This window comes from Patagioenas fasciata, chromosome 14 (assembly GCF_037038585.1).
Source record: "Patagioenas fasciata isolate bPatFas1 chromosome 14, bPatFas1.hap1, whole genome shotgun sequence".
NCBI classification, from domain to species: Eukaryota; Metazoa; Chordata; class Aves; order Columbiformes; family Columbidae; genus Patagioenas; species Patagioenas fasciata.
This window is the reverse complement of record NC_092533.1, coordinates 4,186,441-4,208,751: the sequence shown is the minus strand read 5'-3', so window position 1 is coordinate 4,208,751 and position 22,311 is coordinate 4,186,441. Positions and strand designations below refer to the sequence as shown.

The window sequence follows — 22,311 nt, the reverse complement described above, 5'->3', positions numbered from 1 at the left end:
CTCTCATAAAGTACAATGAGATGTTGAATCAGGGAGGAGATAGCTGTAGTCCAGAAGAAATCCTTTAACCCTGAAATATTTGACTTGCAGTAGCCTTGGTGACCTGGTGTGGAGCTGGTGGAAGTGGCCAACAGATGCAGGGCAGTCCCCAGGTCCCCCTACCTCCCCTGCCATCCATACGGACACCAAAGGGACAGCAGTTCTGTCACCAGGTCCTCGGCTCTTTAGCCTCAAAAAGAGTAGGCAAAACATGACTATCAGGCAATGTCACAGGGGCACCTCAAAATTTAGACAGGCAAACTCCAAACAGACTTTACTCTAGACAGATTTGTTTAGCAAAGAAAAACAACCAGCAATTGGGTTTATCCAAAATTATTCAACGCTCCAACAACATTACAAAACACAGGTTCAGATACCAGTTGAGGATATTATTACCGTACAACCATGCAAGAATAACGAGGATCCCCAGCACACATATGCTCACAAAAAGCAGAGTCCTCTTTCACTCAAGGGTACCCAGCAGAAATAATCACTTACCCAGGATGTGCTTGGACTCAACTCAAGGATACATCCAGAAGAAAGTCACTCCCCAAGCAGAGGGTGAGGACACTCAATCATGAAGTCTCCTTAGATGGTGTCCCTGATCTCAACGGAGGGCTATGGTCACAGCCCTGCTGCTCTCAGAACCACTCCAAGGGGCTTCAGCAGGGGCCCCGTGTTACAGCCTGGTCGGATCTGGCTGTGGTCATTGTGAGCACGGTCCAGAAGCTTCTCAGCTTCGCTGGCATCTCCTCAGCTGAGGACCCTGCATACTGACTGATGGTCCCTCCTGTCCCCCTGCCCGGGATGGGGCATGAATGTGAGGAGGCACCGCCCAAGGTGCGTATGTGAGGACAGGCACAGTGGGGCCATCAACCGCCCTATTGGAAGTTTCGGATCTCATGGCGGAGTCGGGGGGGTGTGCAACTGCCACAGGTAGAACCACTTTCCTATGACCTGCTGTAAATTCGGTTAATACCGGTCACGAGTGAACTTGTGCATCCTTTCCTGGGGGGCTTTAGAAGGCAGGCAGCTGCAGTGATGTGCCATGGCTGTCCCCCACCCCAGGGGTGATTTCTGCCCACAAGGCTTGGAGTTATTCTGTTGCATTAATAAACTGAGATATTTCATGAGTGGATGCTTCTGCTGTCTGTGACACTGAAGGGTGCTCAACATTTCCCTCCATAGGTTATATCCTATAACAGTACACAGCTTCAAGGACAATTCAGTGCAGATAGGCTGGGATCAGCTTGCCTGGTGGCAGCTGCTGCCCCTTCCATGGGAACCAGGACAGGGACACCCCTTGGTTAGGTAGCAAGTTTCCTTTTCTAGCCCCCAGCAAGAAAGTCCTCTTCTTGGGAGAAAACACCCACATCCTAGACATTGCCCTAAGGAGGAGGTGGACCATGCCCTTTATGTGAATATCTCCTTGTGCTGATTATAAAGATGGAGTCTGTGATCAGGTCATAGAGAGATATTAACGGTTAGATTAGATTAATCCTAACAAAGAGACTCTGAGGAGCAAGTAAGTGCCTGAAAACTCCAAGGGGACACCAGACCTTCATGAGAACAGGGATGGCACTGACAATAAGGCAGCAAAATTTTACCTACATTGTTTGGTGGAGCAGGACCTCAATATAAAAAGACATATATACCACTAGAGGTACCGTGTCAGGGAGGAGAAGGGGAAAAAGGGATGAGACGTCATCAAGACAAATGTTGTAAAGTTTATTGAACAAGTGTTTCAAGGATCTAAGGAAATGAGACAAATCGAAGGACAGTTGCTGGGGAAGATCAGCCCATGGGAAGTCATGTGCAAGGGAGCTTGTCTTCCTGGGCTGGACTCCAGCACAGACTTAGCATTCAGCCATACTCATGAGGTTGAGAGTCCTATTGCTTTCCCTGGTGAGAAAAGAGAAAAATTAGAAACAGAGCATATTCAGCACTGAAGTTCCTCACTTCACTGGCCCAAGTGTTGGATTTGTGCTGACTGGAGATAAAGGACAGTCTCAAAAGCCCAAACACTCCCTTTCATTATTATCATTAAAGGAAAAACGAAAGGTATCACACATTTGACACAATCCAACCAGTTTGGCGAAGTACTTTCCACATGGCCCGGTCAGCTTATGGGACAGATTATGTGCTGGTGAAAATGAGTAAAATATCTCTGACGTTAATAAAAAAGGAGGCCATGCACACATCACAAAAATGGGCCCTTTGCATTTTCCCTTAAAATGCAAAAAAAACCCTAGTGTACCATGACTTGTGCAAGGATAGAAGTGTCCAGTATATGCCCATAAGCAGTTAATCAAAAATGCCTTATGCAAAAAGCCCTGCATTTGTAGTAGGTACAGGAATTAATCATGAAAGGAAGGATTTTGCTCTTATACATACAGGTAGGCATTGCAGAAAGCACATCTGTTGCTGTATGTTCTGCCATCAGAGCCGCAGTGGGGAAAATACTCCATGGTGCAGATATGAGAGACTTCTTCGATGCCTTTGCAATGCTCCTGCAGGTGGAAGACAGACATGAGTCTCTCTGCCTGAAAGCAACTGTTGTCCTCCCAGCATAAGGAATGACACCCCACTGAGAAAAGAACCTGTCCGTAACACCGTAAACACCAGACCAACTCCTCCTAGTGGCAGATGTGGCCTCATACAATTTCTGCTCACTGCCACATCTTTTCCTGCACAGTTACAGAGCAATGGGATGGATGTTGGCTGGTTTATGACTCGTGTGAAATTCCCAAGGGATCTCCTCAGGTCTGCATACTGTCACTCTCCCAGTTTGTAGCCCAGAGCAGAGATGGTCCCCCCATGACTGTAAAAGACACTGGACCTCTTTCTTTGCTCCCATCCTTTCCCACTCACTTTCGTGCTATCCTCTTCACAGCGTCCATTCTTCCTTTTGCCAATATTGGTCTGATGCTCCCTGGAAGAAGAAGGACACTGTTGTTAGCCACCACTCTCCCCACTACATCCACAGTGCAAGAACATAACCTCAATCTCATGTAGTGCCCAGGCATTTTCAGATGAATTAGCTCGGCATCATCTGCACAGCACTAGCAAGAACATGCCCTTATAGATCAGGCATTTGTCTTACAGAACAATGCTCTCCCCAGCTGATGCATCCCCTTTGTAGGATTCTGAGGTCAATGACAAACACCAAGCATTGAAAAGGGGGTAGGCAGACAGGACCCATCCAGCACAGGGCTTCGGAGAGAGCCCTTGCACATGAGTTGGCACTCAAAGACAGATCCAACCACCACCACTGGGAATCTCCCAGGGAGAAGGACGAGCACTTACAGGTTGTGGGCACACAGTGTGCACTCGCTGGCGTAAGTGACACCATTGGTACCACAGATGGGGCTGTAGATCATCGTGCAGGCCATCAGCTCTCTGCCGTCCTTCAGCGTGGAGCTTTGGTACCGGCTGCAGTTGAGCTGGGGAACAGACAGCAAAAGCTGCGGCACGGGCTCTGCTCTGTGCAAGGGCACCCGGACACAACCCCCCTGTTTATGCCTCTGCCTTTTAGGGTCTGCCATAGGACAAATAATGGTTATATATTAACTCATTCTTCATGGAAAACTAGCAATTTCCTTTCTTGGCCTTACGCTGGAGAAGACTGCATCAAGGCATGAAGGTAGACACTACTCATTCAGCTTCCTATTTATCATGATGTCTCTATACCTTGCTGAACTTACCAGGATATTACAAAATGCAGCTCAAAAATAATGTGCAAACTAAAATGGCATGATTTATGCGCTTCCTGTGAGAGAGCTGACTGTGACAAAGGAATTTTTCACAGCCCACAAGAATGGCGGGGAGAGGTGCTGACAGGTCTCATTGCAATGGGTCAGCTCTGAGTGTTGAAATCTGCCAGCAGGACTGACAGCAGTTGAGGCTGATTTACACTGGTTGAAGAACTGGCCTTGTGATTTAGCACTCCTGGTTTCTCCAGTGTGAGCTCTTCCTCCCTGATTTATGTATCTCACCCGGTCTGAGCACAAAGCATACTCAGGAAACAAAGGAATGACATTTCATAGTTTGTTTGTATAGAAATAAAATATCTGAGTTGGGATGTTGACTCTTTCAAACACAAGGTAATGAGATGGCTTTGTTCTTCTATTCCTCAGTGAGTGTAGATAGTTTAGAGCTGGACAAATACAGTTAATCTGATCTTTTACAAGATTCATTGTTGGTATACATTAGATTACATTACATTTACAAAAAAAAAAAAAAATACAACCACACAGAGAGGGGTTTGAATCTCCTAGTGCATTAGCTAGGAGCGTTCAAATCACAGGCAGGTTCCTAATCGTTGCAGAACATCCTTTTGTAAAACACAAGCATCCAGAAAGCACCAGACACCCTGGGTCCTCTGCGTCCCTTTCCCCTGTTGCCAGAACAGACTGCTAAGCTCCTGCGGCAGCTCTGGCAGACTGCTGTGGGAAAGGGATTTCTCCTTGTAAAGCGTTAAATCATGTATGCTACCTGTCTCATAGCTCATTCCTCACCTGTCCTTTCCTCTTTCTTTTCCTGACTGTGTGGAGGAACTGCACAGTGCGTGATATTCATCCCCAGAAGAAAGGACAACATGAGCCGTGACCCCCAGCAGAGGCTACACCACCAAAACCAACCAGCGTTTATCCAAGTTGTGCCATCAGCACCAACTTAAGCTCTTATTTTTCAAGTAGGTTTCACTTACCTGGGGAGCTTCCTCTATGCATTTTCCATCATGTTTCTTGGCAACACTGGTTCCAAATTCACTGGAAGAGAAAGCAGAGTTTAAAATGCTTGTCAAGTAACTCTCTTGAGCTCTCAGTGGGTGACTTCCAGAACTCACATGTTATGGGCACACAGTAGACAGTCATTGCTGTAGGTGACACCGTCTGTGCCACAGATTTCACGCAGGATGAAGGGACAGGCTCTGATGGCTTCACCGGTTTTGGTGTTGCTCAGGTATGTGGTGCAGTCAACCTGGGGAGATAAAATAACAGTGGTGGGTCAGCTGCTGGGAGATGGACAAGGGCCTCATCTGCAGTCTGCACACTCTGATCCTCCAGACTTCAAAGGTTTCTGCCATAGGAAAATCAAGGTTTTTTTAAAGCTTATTCTTCCATTAGAAATGAATTAGATAATTATGGTTGCATTTGGTATTGTCTGCTAACAGAGGGAAGAAAGGAACAGCTGACCAAAAGGATGATTTTCCTAGACTAGTATGTACGCAAGTTTTAAAAGCAGCATTTAACCCAGAGGAATGTGATTTAAAGTGTTTGACAGTAAGTCCGGTTTGACATAGTTAATTAAATCTAGGATTTTGTTTCAGCTTTTTCAAAACAGTAGCAAGAAGTTTTGCACCAGCTCCTGTTGCAAAATATTTATGATATATAAAATCTAACAGTTTAAATATTTAAGGATAAATAGACAAACATCTATTGGAAGTCAGTCTACACTAGCTAAGCATCACTGACACTTCACTGTCATTTTGCAGTTCCCCCAATGCAGTGCCTCTTATTACCCATATTTCCCGTGAGAGCAAATTAAAGCAAAGACAGCATTTTAACAGCATGACTTTACTATAGAAAATATATTGCAGTCCCTCAGGATGCATGAAGTTATTTTTGGTGCTTTAGAGCTGCTCTGCATAAGCAGAATAAATGCCTTGAGATATTATCAGCACATACTGTTACTGTGCAGGATAATAAAGCTATTTCTGTATGCATATCTGGGACCAGATTTTTCCTGGCTGACCAGAGCACGAGGATTTTTTTAACCTGCCTATCTGGTGAATGAATACATGGACATCTAACACAGCTTTCTGTCTTCCTCTCCTACTGTGCTAAAACGGGCTGCAGCGTTCTTGGGGTGCCTCTGATGATTTCTGTTCAGAGATCTGCAGTATTGGGACATTTTGTGTCTGAAGTCCTGCCCTGTTCCTGTTCTCTCTTGCCCTCACATACAGCACATTGGCAGCAGCTGCTATGAGCAGCCAGAGAACCACAGCACCAGCATGAGCTCCATGCATCACCCCCTCCACGCACCGGGAGCATGGTTGGTGCCCTGAGCCCAGCCAGGCTCCTCCTGGAGGCTGGAGAGAAAGTAGGAGCTGGTGCTTATTTTACAGTTAGTCCACTTACAGGGCTGCTTTCATCCTTGCATCTTCCCTCATGGCTTTTCTTAACCTGAGTCCCATGTTCTCTGAAACAGAGAGATTAGTGTTAGCATGCTCAGTGTCTAAGCCCTGTGAAATCCAGGTGCTGCAGAACGCAAACCAAACTCATACCCAATACATGTGATAAAGGAGGCATCTCATTGTCTATGAACCAGCTTTCCCTGGTAATTAGCAAGCATAATCCTAAGCAGAAACACACCTGTCAGGTCTCCCCACTCATGCTCTGCAGCAGCCCCATCCACTCTCAACCCTGCCCAAATACCACAGTCATCATAGTGTGCTCAGATCCAGAGCTGGCTCTCCCACAGCTCCCCCAGGGAGCACAAACAGAGCACCAGGGAAAAAAATCAAGGTGACAAGAGCTTCAGGATGTTGAAAGAGAAACAGAGACATATAGACATGTTGGTACCAAAAAAACAAAGCCATCTGGAGCACTAAACCATGGCTAGTAATTCCAAAAGGAAGTCCTGTGTACAGTACTTACACGTTATGGGCGCAGATCTGACATTCGTTGTCATAAGTAAATCCGTCTGTGCCGCAGACTGGGAGCAGGATCCTTGGACATCTTACATGAGCTTTACCATCCTTAAAAATTCTTGATGGATACTCACTGCAATTGATCTACAAAAAGTAGGAGTGTCAAGACTGGAGAAGTCCTTGTTCTCCAAGAAGAACCCCCAGGATAACCTCCTGCCATGTCTTTTATGATAGGATGCTGAGACAACACTAGTGCTATGTTTCAGTTCTCTCAAAACCAGGCTGAGCCAGTTCTGCATGAATCCTCTCATGCACAGAGGGAACTGCACAGCGCTGCGGAGATGGCAAATCACTAGGGTAAGCACCTCAGTCAATCCTAAATGCGAAATAGGCCAGAAAAGCAAAAAAAGAGAAAAGCTGAGTCCCCTTTTCATTCTGCCATATAGATATAAACAAACCACTAAAGTAGTGAAGGAATTTGGACTTTGCTGACAATGCTTTTGAAGAGCATCCTCAAAAGAAGACATGAGCCCAAGCTGACCGGTTCCCACACTTATGTGTTGGCATGTCCGAGACACCAGCTCTAAGGCTTCTTGGCTGAAACACTCAGGTCAAAACTTCAGGTGTGTTCCATACACCAGATTTACCATGACTCCGAAGGCTGGTGTAGGTATGAATTTGTAATGTAAACTCTGTGTCTGACTCCTATGCAACCCATCTGTCAGAGCTGTGCAGGCGAGAAGGACAGGTGGGATTTGTAGGCATCCTCAACACAAGGGGCTGACAAGACTTAATAGATGTGGAGAAAGTCAGGCTTCAGGCCAGCTCACTTTGAATAGATGTAGCCTCGGGGAACCTTCCAGTTGATACAGCTAGGAGGAGAAATATGCCTGATATTGAAAACTTACCTCGGAAGTCTCCTGTCTGCATTTTCCATTATGCTTTTTGCTAACGTGGGTCCCATGTTCTCTGGAAGAGGGAAACAATAAAGTTGAGGAACTAAATATTTAATCTCTTGGTCTCAGCCACATGCAAAATGAAGCAAAACACTGCTTCAAACTCTATAAGGGTATATCAGAATAGCTACATTACTTTACTCATTAACTAGCTTATCACTTCTTCTCATAACACACAATTTAAAGCAATATTCTGAACTATTCATTCCTCTGCTCAGTCACTGCCCAGTCCACAGACTAATGCAAGGAGCTGCCATCTGACTCTTCAAGGTTTCCCCTCATGAGCATGAACACTATGAGAATGAAACTCAAGGTAAATCCAACACCAATCCAGTTTCTAACTGATTTGAAGAAACAGGCATAAGCAGAGATGTATAAGGATGCTTCTCAGGACTGCAAAGCATTGCTGGCTACTAAGGAGTCCTCTATGTATGGCACTTACCCATTGTGGGCACAGATCCCACATTCGTTATCATATGTAACGCCATCTGTGCCACAAACTGGCTTCAGGATCCTCGGACAGGACACTAGCACTTTGCCATCTTTAACAGTTTTGGGGTACTTACGGCAGTCAGGCTGTCAAAATAAAAAGAATTAGCTCTGCTGGATCCCTTACTATGCGAGAAAAGTTGATGCAAAATACTTTCATTCTGTATCCCAGCCAACACTGTTTCTGCAACAGGACAAAGCCCACATCCGCTGAAGCTAAAACTTCAATCAGAAATGAGTTTTCTGAATATTATCCTAGTTTTCTAGGAGTAAAAAAAAAAAAAAAAAAGAACTATCATCAAAAAAATGGTCTTGAATTTAGTGGGAAACATTTTTCACCAGCTGGAAATATGACTAATACTGTTTTGGTTTGTGTTGGTTTTCTCCCCACTGCTGCAGCTCTGTGACTACTTATTACTTCAGATTCCCTGTAGTTAAGCAGAGGGTTTGAAAGAATAGAGGGAAAAAATGGTCATCTATCACTTGAAGAATGTACTTTCTACACCCCAGATTTTTGGTGCTGAAATATAGAAGTTTCTCCTCCTGAGGCACCAAAAAATATATACAACAAACTATATTCTCAAAATACATATGCTCAGTGCTCTCACTATGTGAAAACAACCAGCATGGGAGCTTTGAGTCCCTGTTGCAAAGGGTGGAAACACTTGTGATCTCCAGAAAGAAAACTGCCAACCTGCACAGCGTGTTGGCAAACAAAACCTTGGGCCTGGGCACACAAGCCAGCTTTCTACATAGGGAAGTGAATTCTGCAGCACTGGCTCAGTGCAGCCTCTCATTTCATAGCCATCTCCTTTCTCCTTTGTTGGTGTGGTATGGCATGCATGGGGGGACCTGCTCTTTGGAGCAGGGAAGATGCAAAATCCACCCTCACTGTGCAGAAAGGCAGAGCATGGACTATGACCCTCCTAAGCCTTGTCATATGGTCCTCTTGCAGTTTCCTAGGGAGATCTGTGTGGTTCTCGGTATTCTGCCTATTAACACCCCTAAAAGATCAATTTTTTACTTCTCTTGCACTTACAATGAGAATCTGTTCGCATGGTCCATCATGTATTTTGCTGATGTTGGTGTGATGTTCCCTGGAAGAAAGAGATGCTTTGGTTAGAATCATTGAGAATGACTTTTCCCATTAGACTCCACAAACTGGGACAAGAAAGCAAGGTCTCACCCATCTCATGGGACACTACACCTGCTTGACTTGTCTGAACATGCCACACAGAGGATTAGCAGCAAATGCACAGTATTTCCACATCATACAGTAATCAGGCATTAGGAATAACTAGGTGTTACAAGTAACGCTTTGATCTGCTCATGGTTCTGCTCTGGGGTGTCCTCTGGTTCTTTTATGATTCCCCTCATGAGCACAGACAGAAAATAGGGAAGAAAACTCAGTAATTATAAGCGGCCAGCTCCAAAGAGCTTACAGAGATACCTGCCTTAACAAAGACTAGTGTTTTGCAGAAGTGCTGCTGAGAGCCTTATATACCACGAATTATCGAGAAGGATGCTCTTTACACAGAACTTACGCATTATAGGCACAGATCCCACATTCGTTGTCATAAGTGAAGCTGTCTGAGCCACAGACTGGTTTCAGCATCCTTGGGCATGCTATCATGATTTGATCATCTTTTGCAAGTCTTCTGTACCCACTGCAATCAACCTGTAAAAACAGTAGGAATAGAGGGGGAAAAAAACAACAACAACAGTATTTTAGATGTAAAGATATAACACTCCTGCAAAGTCTGCTTGCTCTTGCTCAGCCTTTAGGGACAAATTCAGCATCAATTAATTCTACTATCAAAAGTGGAAGCCAGAGTCAGTTCTGTGGGAATTCTCTCCTGCTGAAAAAAATGGCATAGCAAGAAAAACTGTGATTTGGATTATGTGAGGTTCATCACAAGATCTTGTTGGAGCTATTGAGGTGGTGAGATCCAACCTTCAGCCAACACAACATTTTCATTTTGTTCCTGATCACGGATGCTAGAATTCTGAATTAGAAAAGCACAGAGGCACGGTACCAGACGGCCCATAAAAACCCTCTCAGCTTTGGTTATTGTCAGATTTTAATTCCCTTTGGGCTGTGCACAATCTATTTTCCTGTTGTGTGGTGGTTGGACTGTCCACTTTCGCAGTGAGCTGAAGTCTTCCAAAGACACCTTCTTACCGGAATAGTTTTCGGGTCGCATTCTCCATCATGTGCCTTCTCCACACTGGCACTTCGTTCCCTAGAAGAAAGCAGGCCTGCATCAGGGCTGGCAGAGAGCAGCATCGCCTCGAGGCTGGCAGTGTCGGTACCCAGCTAACTCACATACTCCTCTGCCCAGCCCATCTTTGGGGGATGGAGCTGCCACCCTTACCTCGAGTCCCTTGCCCTGCAGTTTCTGTTTCCAGCACCACTCACCTGTTGTAGAGGCAGATCCCACACTCATTGCTGTATGTGGTGCCATCGGTGCCGCAGACGGGCTCCAGGTTCCTCGGGCAACCTACCCAGTCCAACGCACCCTTGCTGATGCTGCTGAGATACTTGCTGCAATCAACCTGAGAAAGCAGCACAGAATCAGCCCCAACGTCGGCTCCCGCATGGAAAGAAACCCCCATGCAGCCTCCCACCACCGTGGCCACAGCGCCTGCCGCTCCTGCCAGGAGGTAAATTGGAGGTTAAATTAGAGGTATTGTTTTTAATCTGCTCAGGCAGTCAGGGGCGAATCTTCTCTGCAAAAGTTTCTCATTATGCTTTTGTGCTAGGGTCTGGGGGAGGCAGGGCACAGAGGAAGGGCTGCAGTGGGGAGATGGTGCCTAATGAATGCAGCTGGTAATTGGGAGCCTGGCTGCACACCAGAACCCCTCAGCTCAACATCTGATCATTTCAAACTGTGCTGCTGTCTCTGGTGAGCTACAGGAGTCTCGTAACAGCGTGGGAAGAACCTGCAGATAAATCCATCACACAGACCCTGCTGTTTTCCTCTGTGTGATATAGATATAGAAAACCTATGCAAAGAACACACAGTTCTTTGGGTCTTACTGCATAGAAAAAATATTATCAGAATCCGTGTCTTTGATTCTTCCTAGCATTTCAACCTACGATAGTATTTGTCATGGTGAGGTAACCTACTGCCTTTGGCCTGGAGCAAGTCAATTATGGCTAAGAATTAATATAATATGATTGTATAATTACTTTTTGTTTTCTTCATTTTATTTGATGAACTAAAAATATAATTAAAAATGGTTCATCTTTTACTTTCTCATGAAATTCGCAATATCATTCAATCATGCATTGGCAAATATTATTTGAACAGCCAAGCTTTCATTACGTTTAATCCACTTGCTCACCAGGTAATTACACACTGTTTCTACTTTACCAGAAATCTGGAAGAGAGCAGAATAAATAGATCTGTAGCTCACCTCAATTCCAAACGCAACACCTGAAAGAAAGAAATGGAGACAGAAAAGAAAAAGAAATTAAACTGTTAATATGCAGAGATCACATATGTAAATCTTTTAATGGAATTGTTAAATTCAGTTACTGTTGTTGACTAGTTTACTGGGTTTAGGAAAATATAGAGGTTTACATTATGCCAGTAAATGGTCATAGTGTGCATTAAAAGTTACAAAATAAAGCTTCATTGCACTTTTGAGGGGAAATAAAACAGGGGAGAGCACATATCTTAACCCATCCCTAGGATGACACAAGCGCTTTCAATCTGGTATTCTTAGATTTTAACCTTTTCTAAGAGAATTTGTATTTGACTTTCAAAAGTTTGGACATGTGTTTAAGATGGCTGTCGACCACTGGCACTGTCCATCTCCAAACACATCCTGCTTAGTTACCAGGAACAGCACAGTAAACTTAGAGAGCAATCCTATAAGTTAAATCTTGCATTTATATTGCTCACGTGGACACAGACGCCATTTCTGACAGTTTTGCTTTGCCTTTACAGACAGCACTTCCACGTGCCGGCTCTCACCCTGCACTAGGGCTGCTCTTGCAGCAATTTGCTTCTAGAAACCAAGACGATGAGAACAGTCACCTGTATGAAGTTTGCTGAAACCTCAGTCTTGAAGCCTGATTTTTTTGCTACACCCTCTCAGGAAGAATATTTCTTCAGGGAACATGGCCCTCCCCTATGTTACAAAACCCAAATGCTTTTACTGAAATGAAAACTCAACTCTGATTCACAGCCAGATCAATCTCCACAATATCCCAGGAAACACTCACCCAAGCAGCAGCAAAGGGCCAGAGCTGCCTTCACAAAAACCCCTGTGATCTTCATGGCAGACAGAGGAACAGCCGCCGCACAGCCTGCGAACTCTGTGCATGAGAGGAAGAGTGCAGGGAGGAGCAGGAATATATAGCACACCAGCGGATCGAGTGGTCCCACCTCGTTAAATAGTGATTCCAGTCTGTCATCACCATTCAAAGCCAAAAACGTGTTTACATAGCTCTGTATTTCTAGCTAATGATTGACACAGGCACGGGTGCCAAGAAGGGGACTTTTGTGTGGCAGGTGGGGACGGTGAGCCCTCTGCTCCTGGATGGACCTGCGCCAGCCCCGGGCTGCCCCCCGCCCGGCCGCGGCACGTCAGGCTCACATCTCCCCCACGACTGCCTAAACGCGATTAGATCATTCTCCTCCTCTATAGTTTTCAACTGAGCTGCCAGTCGATAACAGAAACCCTCATTATTTAACCTCAAAGCGTGATTTTGTACTCTTCACCACTGTATTTCATCCCAGTTTGAGCCCAGGCAATTTGAGCCCAGAAGGTCACCCCACGCTCTGCGGGAGAAATCCTGCTCTTCTCCCGTTTTAAAAAAACTCAGCGGTGCTCTGCTCCATGTGCCAATTTTTGCTGTACGACAGCAAGGAGCAAAAATATCAAGTTTGTCCTAAAACTCCATCTTTTTGGCTGCTCATTGGTAACTCCCTCTACTCATTCACTACCACCTCCTCCATGGTCAGTTCCTAACCCAGCTCACAAAGCCCAAGTGACACTATCCCACAGGGCAGCATGCCAAACACTTTTGATGTTTGCATAGACTAGATGTACTCTATTTCCTTTATCTAGGAAGTCAGCCAGCTTTGTAAAGATTGATATTAGCCCACACATGGTTTCCTTCATGAGAATTCATTGTGTACGTTATCTCTTTACACTTTATATCTTTAGTTTTCTTCAAATTTCTCCTGAAGGTTTGCCCACTATTAAGGTAAAACAACTTGTATTCCTCCTGAATGCTTTCTTGTCCTTTTTTCAAGGACATTTTTGGCAACTCCTTGGATTGGTTTCAATCCCAGTCTTAATTAGGGCCCTAAATTCTCAAAGTTTCTCACTAGATTTTAATCTTTCGAATTCTGTACTTGGTAATCAAAACCCTTACTTGCAGATCTATTTATGACATAATTTAAACAGAGTGAGCTTGTGTTGAATCATCCTAGTTTTATTTTCTGAGAGAAGGACATCTCTAACATCTTTCTCACTTGAAAATCAAATCCACAATAATGCAATTTTTAGGATTACCTAATGCAAAATCCTATTTGCTTTGATATCCAGGAGCTCTGTTAATGTTAGTAGTTTGCAGCATACATCTGCAAAGCCAAAGTCTCCACAAATGCCACCATTTCCAGCTACATTAATCTCTGCTGACATTAGAGAGATCTCTATTCATATATCCTGTTTTCATTCCTTTCCCTTGATATTCAGCCTTGATAGCTCATGTCCTGTCCCTTATCTCAGTTCCACGAAGTGTCAAGGACTCCAGACCTTTGGACAAACTCAGGCCTCAATGACAAGTACCTCTGTTCATGCTGATTACAATATCCATCTCCCAGAGCTTATTCCAGCCAAGACTATCATCAATTAATGCTTCCTGGCAGAGGAAAAATGTATCTTGACAACTTAATTGCCAGACTCTGTAAAAGCTGTCATGGTCAAGCAAATTCCTGCCAATGTCCACAGAGATGACACCTGAACCTTATTGGAAAGGAGATACTATTTGCAAACCAAATCTGCGGTTTAAAATAGATTGACTCAGCATGTTCTGTCAAGATCACAGCACTTCCTTTCCAGCTAAGTTATTAAATTTAAAGAATAGTTTGCAATAGGAAGCAGATTAAAGGGACAGAATAGCAAACAGCTGTCGAGGATCTAGAGAAGGAACTGGGATCTAGAAGACATCACCACAGCTATAGCACATCTGCCGTCCCCTGCGCCAGCCAAGGCACATAGTGCTCAGCTTTGGGCTCCTGCCCTGTGCACAAGGAAGATCCACGCTGCGACCCTGCAAGCTGATTTGCAGAGATCGAACCAGCAAAGCTTTTTCCACCAGCCGTTTGTCCACCAGAACAAAGCCTCTCAGGATCAGAGCAGAAGCTGCAACACATCCCACCCAGGCTGAGCAGGGAGACCTTTGGTGGTTCCCGTGTGTGTACACCCTTGTGTTTGTGTAACCCGCACTTACCGTCATGCTGCATTGATGTCTGCGTGTTTGTTTTCCCTTCGCCAGCCATACCGGGAAGGGGAGGCTTTGCAAAGCCCATCCGACTGAGCAGCCCTGGACTCGGGCACTCTGTTCCGTTCTTCTGTTGCCACTCCAGGTTGCTTCCAGTCACAGCTGTGAATCATCTGTCATCATTTCTGCAGAACTTCACTGACATGGGCCAAGAAAGGAAGCCAGCCCTTTGAGGCCAGAAGGCAGTAAAACCAATTCACCTGTTTTTCAGAAACATAAATTGTCTGTGCTTCCCTTCCACAATCCAAGTTTGCAGTTGTTACTACACCTAATACTAAACTGCTTCTTTTGGGACCTTCAGCATTGAGGTGAATCACGAATTCTCATCCGGATTTGTAATTTTCAAGTAGTTGAATTTACATCTTACTATTTCCAGTGAACAATTTGAGTGGAGTTGCTCATACCTTCGTGCCAGGAAAAGCATTGAAAGTTCTTATGTTGTAGTTCAGGTGGAAGGGTTGGACAGCAGAAGGGCTCCTACAGCAACTGGAGAAGTCCCAGGGAAACAGCCTGGATAAGAGCTCCCTGGAGTAGGAAAAACCAGATGTGCAAACAGGTGCCAAAGACGAGCCCTAAAGAGAGGAAAGGAAGAGGCCCCTTCACCAGTCCCCAGGATAAAAGTAGATGGGTCATGGAGCAGAAGTCATGATAATCAAGGCAAATGATGCTGAAACACCGAAGTAACCATACAAAGCAGTTGCTTGGTGAGATTGTGCATCAAAGGGTTGTAGGGAGAGCCAGAAAAGAGAGCTCTGCAGCAGATCCAGGAGGATTTTACTGCACAAATAGCATCGGGGTCTCCATGTCACAACTCACCCAGCTCTTGAATAAGCAAATACCCCTAACCTGTGGGATTTTGGGCACAGACTACTGTGGCAGCCCATGAGAGTTCCCCCGGCCAGAGCACACCATGATGCCATCCATGGGCTCTCCCTCCTTGGGGGGTGTGAGAGCACCTGGGATGTGGTGGGCAGAGCTACCAGAGTCCAAAAGACAGCAGAGGATTGACAAACGCTATGGTGAGTTCAAGGTCTGCTGAGGCATCTGCCAGAGTCAACAGTCCTCATTATACACCAAGAGCAGCATTTGCACGCCCCGAAGAATTGTATGAGGATCTGACGCCTTTTACGAAAAAATAAAAAGGCAAGAGACTCAAGGCCCCTGCAGAGAACAGTTTAGCCCAAAGCCCAATCTTGTTGAGAAGCCTGGAGACCAAAGCTGTCAATTCATAACGCCAGTTCTACAAAACCTCAGAAACTGCTGTGAACCACACGGGGTCTGCGAATCTCAGCAAGAGACATCCTTAATAAAGGGCAATTTACAGCAAACTGAAGACTCCCCAGAGCGCTGGTACCTTTCCAGGTTTGTAGAGGGTTATTTTGGCCTCATTACTGTTTTAGAGGACACCGTAAAGGGTAACCAAAAGCAAACATAAAAGAAAGGGTAATAAATCCACAGTACTTCTTGAGCGTTTGCCTCCTTCTCCCCAGGAACCTCATAGAAATAACGGGTGGCATCACGTGGAGTCCCACCGCACACAGCGCTGCTCAGGACGGACATCATTGCCGAGCCCTCGGAGCGACCTGCAAAAAGGGGTTGAAAACAAGAAAAGAGTGACCGGGCAGGCAGCTGAGAGCAGGAGCCAGCACTGCAGCCTCTGGTAGGGTTACTAGTGACAGCACAGGTGGTTTTAGCAGGTCACTGTCCTGCGCCTGCTTGGCAGACAAGTTTGGAATCTGATTAGCAATCCTTTATCACCAGCTGTGACTTTTGTGGATGATGATTTCTGCTGGCAGCAGGAGAAATTCAGAAGGTGCTCCAACACTGACAGAAGAGGCTAATGGGGCACCGTCTTCATCAGTTCATTGCTTCTGGAGCACGTTTAATGCAGGTTTTATGGGTGATTATTTCAAAACCTAAATACTTGAAACCACTACAAATCATAATGGCTTTCAAGTGCACTGATTTTCGTTTGCAATACTTATTTTAAGCAACAAATTGTGCACTACTTTTATGAAATCATGTAGATGTCCCTGCACATGGTTTTATCTGGAATCAGTGAGCAGACATAATCAGGGAACATTTTTACTGTCTGATATTCATCATTCTCAGGCTGCATAAATAGCATTCAAGAATTTACTTGTTTCATCACAGCTCAAAGGCAGACACATTTTGCATCCCCCAAAACACCTAACCAAGACCAAGCTGGTGACTTTCACCCTGCATGACTCTACTTAGGGGATTTCCCACATAGAAATAGGCAGTAATAATCTATTTCTAAATAATGTTTGCTCATGTTAAAACATCAGCATACAAAATACTAACAACTACTTATATCAGAGTCTGCTGATAATAGAATTGGATTTTATTATTTTCAGCAGAGATAAAATGTGAAGCATGCGTAAGCGTTTTGGGAGTTTAAAAATCAATTCTCATTACCTGCAGTAGATAAAAATGGATCTGATAACATAACCAGGAAAACAAAAAAAATCTGTGTCTTTGGTGGGAATGAAGTTAAATGGCATTAGACAAAATCATGCCAAAACCTGAAAGAAAGTCTCTCTAGCCTTACCTGCAACAGAAAGCATTTACAGATCAGACCACGGCTAAAACGGACTCAAACACTGCATGTGTTCACCCAAGGTGTTCTGGAAATGTCCTGCAATAATGTTTAAAGCAAATAGGGTTTTTATTTGTATAAGTAACTGCTATAAAAGAAAGTACAGGAAGCACGTGCAACCTGCCAGCAGATTTCTGTTAGCCCACCAGTCTCCTGCTCCACAAATTCCACCCCATTTTCTGATGCGTTGCCCCCAATTAGACAGGGAGCTTTCAGCTCAAAGCTGCTTTGTCTTAAAGGAGTTAGAACCGCCTGTGCATCAGTTGCATCTCAAAACAATGATACTTCTCCTTGAATAGCTTAAACCATTCAACACCATGGAATTTCTCACATCACCATCTTCCCCATAGCATCCGGACCCTGAAGAAGATGGTTCCTGAGATGGGCATTGGCTGACCCCCTGTGCCCACAGGGTCCTGTTCGGGGAAGGAAGTTCAAGCCAAGGCAGAAGGGTGACCCAAAAAGCACATGTTGATGGCCGATGGACCACCAAGGTGACTGAGCTTTGTGGCTGGCCACCAGCACTGCCACAAGGGTGCCACCTGTGCTTCTGTCCTCTGGGGGCAAGAAATGCTGCTGGCCAGATTCACACCTCCCAATCCCAGAGACCTTCCTGGCTGTGTCCCCAGCTCCAGCTTTATGGGGACACGGCTCAGCACACCATCTAACATGAGCGGTCAAGGTGTATCTGCTGCCCACAGCTGCTCAAAGTGGTCTGAATTTCCCAGTGTCTCAGATGAGGAGGCTGGAAGAGGGACACTTAAACTGCCACTCCAATATGTGAGGTGCTTTAAAACCAATCTTCCCCTGTGGGTTTCCAGATATAAACTGATTAAATCTCAAAACAACCCTCTGAGGTAGGTAAGTATATTTTAATGTTCTTTTTACAGGCAAGGGAAAAGGGCTGAAAAGGTGGGGAAGCGATTGACTCAAGACCACACAATGAGTCAGAGAGAACCTGATCCCTCCTCACAAAACCCCAGACCACGCTCTTTCTCCTCAGGTCCAACATCTTCACCAGGTATCTACAGCAGCTGCTGCACCCCAGGGGCCTCTGTGCTTATTGCCTAAGGGACATGCGGTGTAAAACCAGAGTGGGGACTCACGTGTCCCTCCCATGAAGCTTAGTGAAGAGAAGTGACATGAAGCTGCAGAGTTATCTTTATTGTAGAAGCACGCTAAGACACAGCGAGGCGGCAGAGACCGCAACAGCACGCGTGGGGCAGACCTGGGAAGACACCGCTGGGTCCCCACAGCCCTTCACCCTCCACCTGAGCAAGGATGGGCCCCGTTCACTGCAGAAGGGGATGAAGGCAGCCCTGGCAGTCCTGGAGACTCAGCAGCTCCTCTGATGCTCAACATCAACTTTTCCTTTACTTGCCCTAGGGAGACAAAAAGAGACAGGTTATTACTATAGTCCCAGAAGACAAAGGAACCAGAGAGGACCACAAGGAAACCTCAGAGCTGTGATGCTCCCATGCTCTATAGGGTCTCTGAGCCACCTCTGTCACTGCACAATGGGGGACAGCAGCACACTGTTCTGCCAGTGCCCTCCCTTCTCCATAGGAAGAGCTCGGCAGAAAAAACAGAGCCAGGGAGAAAACAAATGGGCAGAGCCCACCTCTGCAGGCACCAGAAAGTTTACATCTTCTCATGAGCTCAGCTCCATCATCCCCTAGCTGTGGTGAGAAGGAAAAAACCCACTGCAAAGCCCTTTGCCTCAGCTCCTTTGAAACACAACCTTCCAAGAACAGGCTCGCTGAGCGGGGCTAAATCACTAACCCTCTCCCTGTACCTTTAGTCACAGCTGGCCCCTGGTGTTTGCTGCCAGTCTGAACTCCGTTACTCCTGAAAAGAAAGGGCAAAAAAATAAGTCCATCCGCAAACATGACCACTGCTGTGTGACACTTGCAGAGCATTGGTGTGAGCGTGACAGCCCCTCCAGCCAGTTCAGTGGCCACATGAAACAGCAGCAGAGCCTGGCACCAGGGTGGGCAGGCTGGGTCCCTGCCAGCCTCAGAAAACAAGAGTAATTTCAGTCTGAACTAGGTACTTTCCCCATGTACTACCTAGCTGGGAGAGGTCCTGTTCTTTTTCCTTCCTCCTGACACCTTAAACAGAAGGATGACAAGATAAAGAGCACTGTAAGAAAGGCAGGACTTTCCCATTGCAAACCTGGGAGTTATCCATTTGGTGAGAAATGGATTAAAAGAGTAGAAACTGGATATCCCCTTTTTCCCCTGACCTATTGACTAATGTGGGCACACTGGCAACTATCATGCAAGTGATTTGTGGAGAAACCTTTGAACAAGTAAATGAACTGCAAGATAGGAAGCATTAAAGGTGAAATGTACTGGAAAGACCCACAATTAATTCACCTATATGACTTAGCACTGCAGGACCTAGTGGCTAGCTAGCTTAACAAAAAATGGTATCAAAAAAGACACCCAGGACTCAGACCTATATTCATCTGCAGTAAAGCAGCACGGGATCAAAGGAATTTGTTTGTGGCACAGATGACCTGGGGAAGGTGCTGAGCTGGACACCAGCCGGCCCGAGGCCCTGGAGATGGGCTCTCTCTGCATCAGGTTTTCCACTACAGCAGTGTGCAGATAAACCCTTTGGTGTCAGACCTCTCCCAAACCACTCTGCTCCCATCCCTTCCTGCAAGCACCGTGCCCTGATGGCAACCTGGGTACCAGGCAGGGAAGGTTACCAGAAACACATGGAAATCCAGCAGGAGCTTTGTTGGCAGGAGTGGATGTGGACACTGAGCCACAAGGCACAAAGGCAGCTTGAACACACACACACACTTTGTCAGGCTACCCAGTTCCTTCATGGATAATTTCAAGATACAACTCAAGAAACTATTACATTTCTGGGTAACAATTTCCTCCAAAGTTTAAAGAGAGGCCTTTGCATTTTCATTCTGCACATTGTAACCATCTAAAGCCATTTCTGATGCCAAAAATCACTGCTGGAGCTGGTTTCCTCCGGGTTTTAGTAGCATATTTTGAGTGCCTGGATCTTCAGTGGAAAGAAGAATCCATTATACAGCAAATGACCATGAATTTCAGTGCTGAAAATAATATTGCTCTGTCCATTGTTCATAAGCTTCCAGAAATGTGTAGTCTGATTCTCCAGGTGACATAATATACATAAGTAAAGAATAAGTCATCATGTGTGGGGGTTTACATTTGGCTTTTCTTGCCCCAAGGAAAAAGCTTATCACTTTCCCTTTTAATTGCATCCAACTCTCCTTGGAACTCTTAATATAGCTACAAGCTGTCTTTCAGTAAATGGCACATTCCTCTAATTGCAAAGGCTTGAGAGCTGTAACAGCTTGGTAAAACACAAACCAGTAAGGAATTCCAGACCAGGCACAGTTTTATGGGAATCCTCTCCGATTTTCAGTCACCATGGTATACCAAACCTCAGCTTGTGTAGTGCCTGGTGTCCTTATGCCCCCCAGAATACACAAGCCAACAATGGCTCCATCACACTAAAAGTCAAGACAAAATCCTCCAGTAATATCACAGGCAAAACTATTTCTCTCTGCACTGCAATTTCTTCAACTTGAAAAAATTTGAGAGCATTCAGCTGCTTTACAGAAGAAGGGAAGAGGAACTGGGGTGTTTGCTTTTCGGTGTTTTGGGGATCTGCTGGCATCCTGGCACTGAGCAGAAGGCGGCACAGTATGATGCTATGACACGATGGCCATTCCACAGAAAAGGTCTTCATTGCCTACAAACATGTTGATACCAAATTCATATTCGCAAGCCAAAGCTCCTATCCAAAGTCTTACAGAACCTCTCTTCAGTTGGTTCAGTATTTTGATTCTCTATTCTCCTGGCAATGAACATTCAGAGCTCATTCCAAAGCAGAGGACAGCCTGTCCCTCAGTGCTACAGGGAACCTCACACTCAAGAGATGCAAACTGGGAGACCCTGGCTGCAAACCAAAGTGCTGAAGCTGCTGAGCTTCCACTGGTGGAAAGACCAAGAACAACCGAGAAGTATTTGACTCATCTGCTATGTGGGATCGCACGAGATGCCGAGGCTCAAGACCTTTCCCCAAAAGTATGCCACTTAGTGAATAATATTTTCCAGCCATCTCTCTGGATATTATTTGGGAAATGAGCGCTTTATGGTTTACACAGTGTGGCCTCGACAAAGTCCCAGTGGGAAAGCCAAATATTTTCCCAGACATGTCACTCTCCTTACTATACATTCTCAGTAAAACATGGAGACTATGCCCAGGTTATATATTAAATCCAGTCTGAAGTCTGGACCACAAGCACCCTACTTTTGGGGCTCTAATGATGCCACCACAGATGCAGGGGCCAGGTTGGCTCCCCAGCATGCACTTGGAGTGAGAAATGGGATGTTACGTGAACCAACAGGCACTTTGGGTGGCCATTTCTCCACCTATCAGCAACATCCCACCGCAGGGAAGAAATAAAATATAAGAAGACAGAGGGCTCTGATACCCCTGTTCTTTCCCAGCCTGTGGTACAATCAAGCCATCCCACCCTGCAGGACTCCTTGAGCTGAGCCTAAGGTTATCAGAGCATGTCTTTAACCCTTTAGCCCAGTTAACTTGTTCATTCAATTAACCTGTTAGTCAACCTGCCTAGAGGTCACAGTGTTGTCCCCCATCTACTGCTGGAGAGCACAGCAGGGCAGCTGGTGACTGACTGTGACGTTCTCAGTTGTCACTCTCCATTGTGGCTGCGTGGATCAGGCCCCGCAATCTGAGACGGTGCCAAGGGGGGATTTTCACAAGGGGAAGGGACAAGATCGACGTTTACCCAGCCCAGCTGTGGCATGCCGCTTACCACTTCAGGGCCAGGCTTTCGGCATTCACCTCGATAGCTTACTGTGACGTAGTTTGATGCTCTCCTGCAAAGGGAGGACAAGACATTGCTTATTATTCACTTGCAATGCCACAGCTCTCTGCTGTTGGCATGACAGTCCTCTGTGGACTCCTTAATGCTTTGATGCTACTTCCAATGCAATGGCATTTATTACTC

At 45.6% G+C, this 22,311-nt stretch overlaps 2 protein-coding genes across 13 annotated transcripts in view; both read right to left on the bottom strand.

Annotated features, from left to right (window-relative positions):
• Nucleotides 1-1,746: 1,746 nt before the first annotated feature.
• LOC136107710 (ovoinhibitor-like) lies at nucleotides 1,747-12,519 on the bottom strand. The gene is made up of 16 exons (XM_065848964.2): nucleotides 12,371-12,519; nucleotides 11,557-11,576; nucleotides 10,556-10,692; nucleotides 10,319-10,379; nucleotides 9,681-9,814; nucleotides 9,176-9,233; nucleotides 8,090-8,223; nucleotides 7,600-7,660; nucleotides 6,699-6,835; nucleotides 6,180-6,240; nucleotides 4,886-5,019; nucleotides 4,748-4,808; nucleotides 3,346-3,482; nucleotides 2,911-2,971; nucleotides 2,434-2,549; nucleotides 1,747-1,941 (listed from the first exon to the last, which is right to left on the bottom strand). The coding sequence occupies exons 1-16, from the start codon at nucleotides 12,423-12,425 to the stop codon at nucleotides 1,896-1,898; spliced, it is 1,413 nt and encodes a 470-aa protein (XP_065705036.1). The 5' UTR covers nucleotides 12,426-12,519; the 3' UTR covers nucleotides 1,747-1,895.
• A 5,903-nt stretch (nucleotides 12,520-18,422) lies between these two features.
• Nucleotides 18,423-22,311, bottom strand: part of LOC136107712 (serine protease inhibitor Kazal-type 5-like) — a 119,498-nt gene continuing 115,609 nt past the window's right edge. For 9 of the 12 annotated variants that reach the window (XM_071814670.1, XM_071814669.1, XM_071814671.1 and 6 more), the window contains 2 exons: nucleotides 22,117-22,180; nucleotides 18,423-18,661 (listed from right to left, as the gene is read on the bottom strand). In XM_071814670.1, the coding sequence (XP_071670771.1) occupies nucleotides 18,653-18,661; nucleotides 22,117-22,180 (73 nt within the window). In that variant the 3' untranslated portion in view covers nucleotides 18,423-18,652. Of the gene's footprint in view, nucleotides 18,662-19,074; nucleotides 19,128-22,116; nucleotides 22,181-22,311 lie in introns of all 12 variants that reach the window. The other 3 variants (XM_071814677.1, XM_071814680.1, XM_071814679.1) reach the window with 3 other exon arrangements.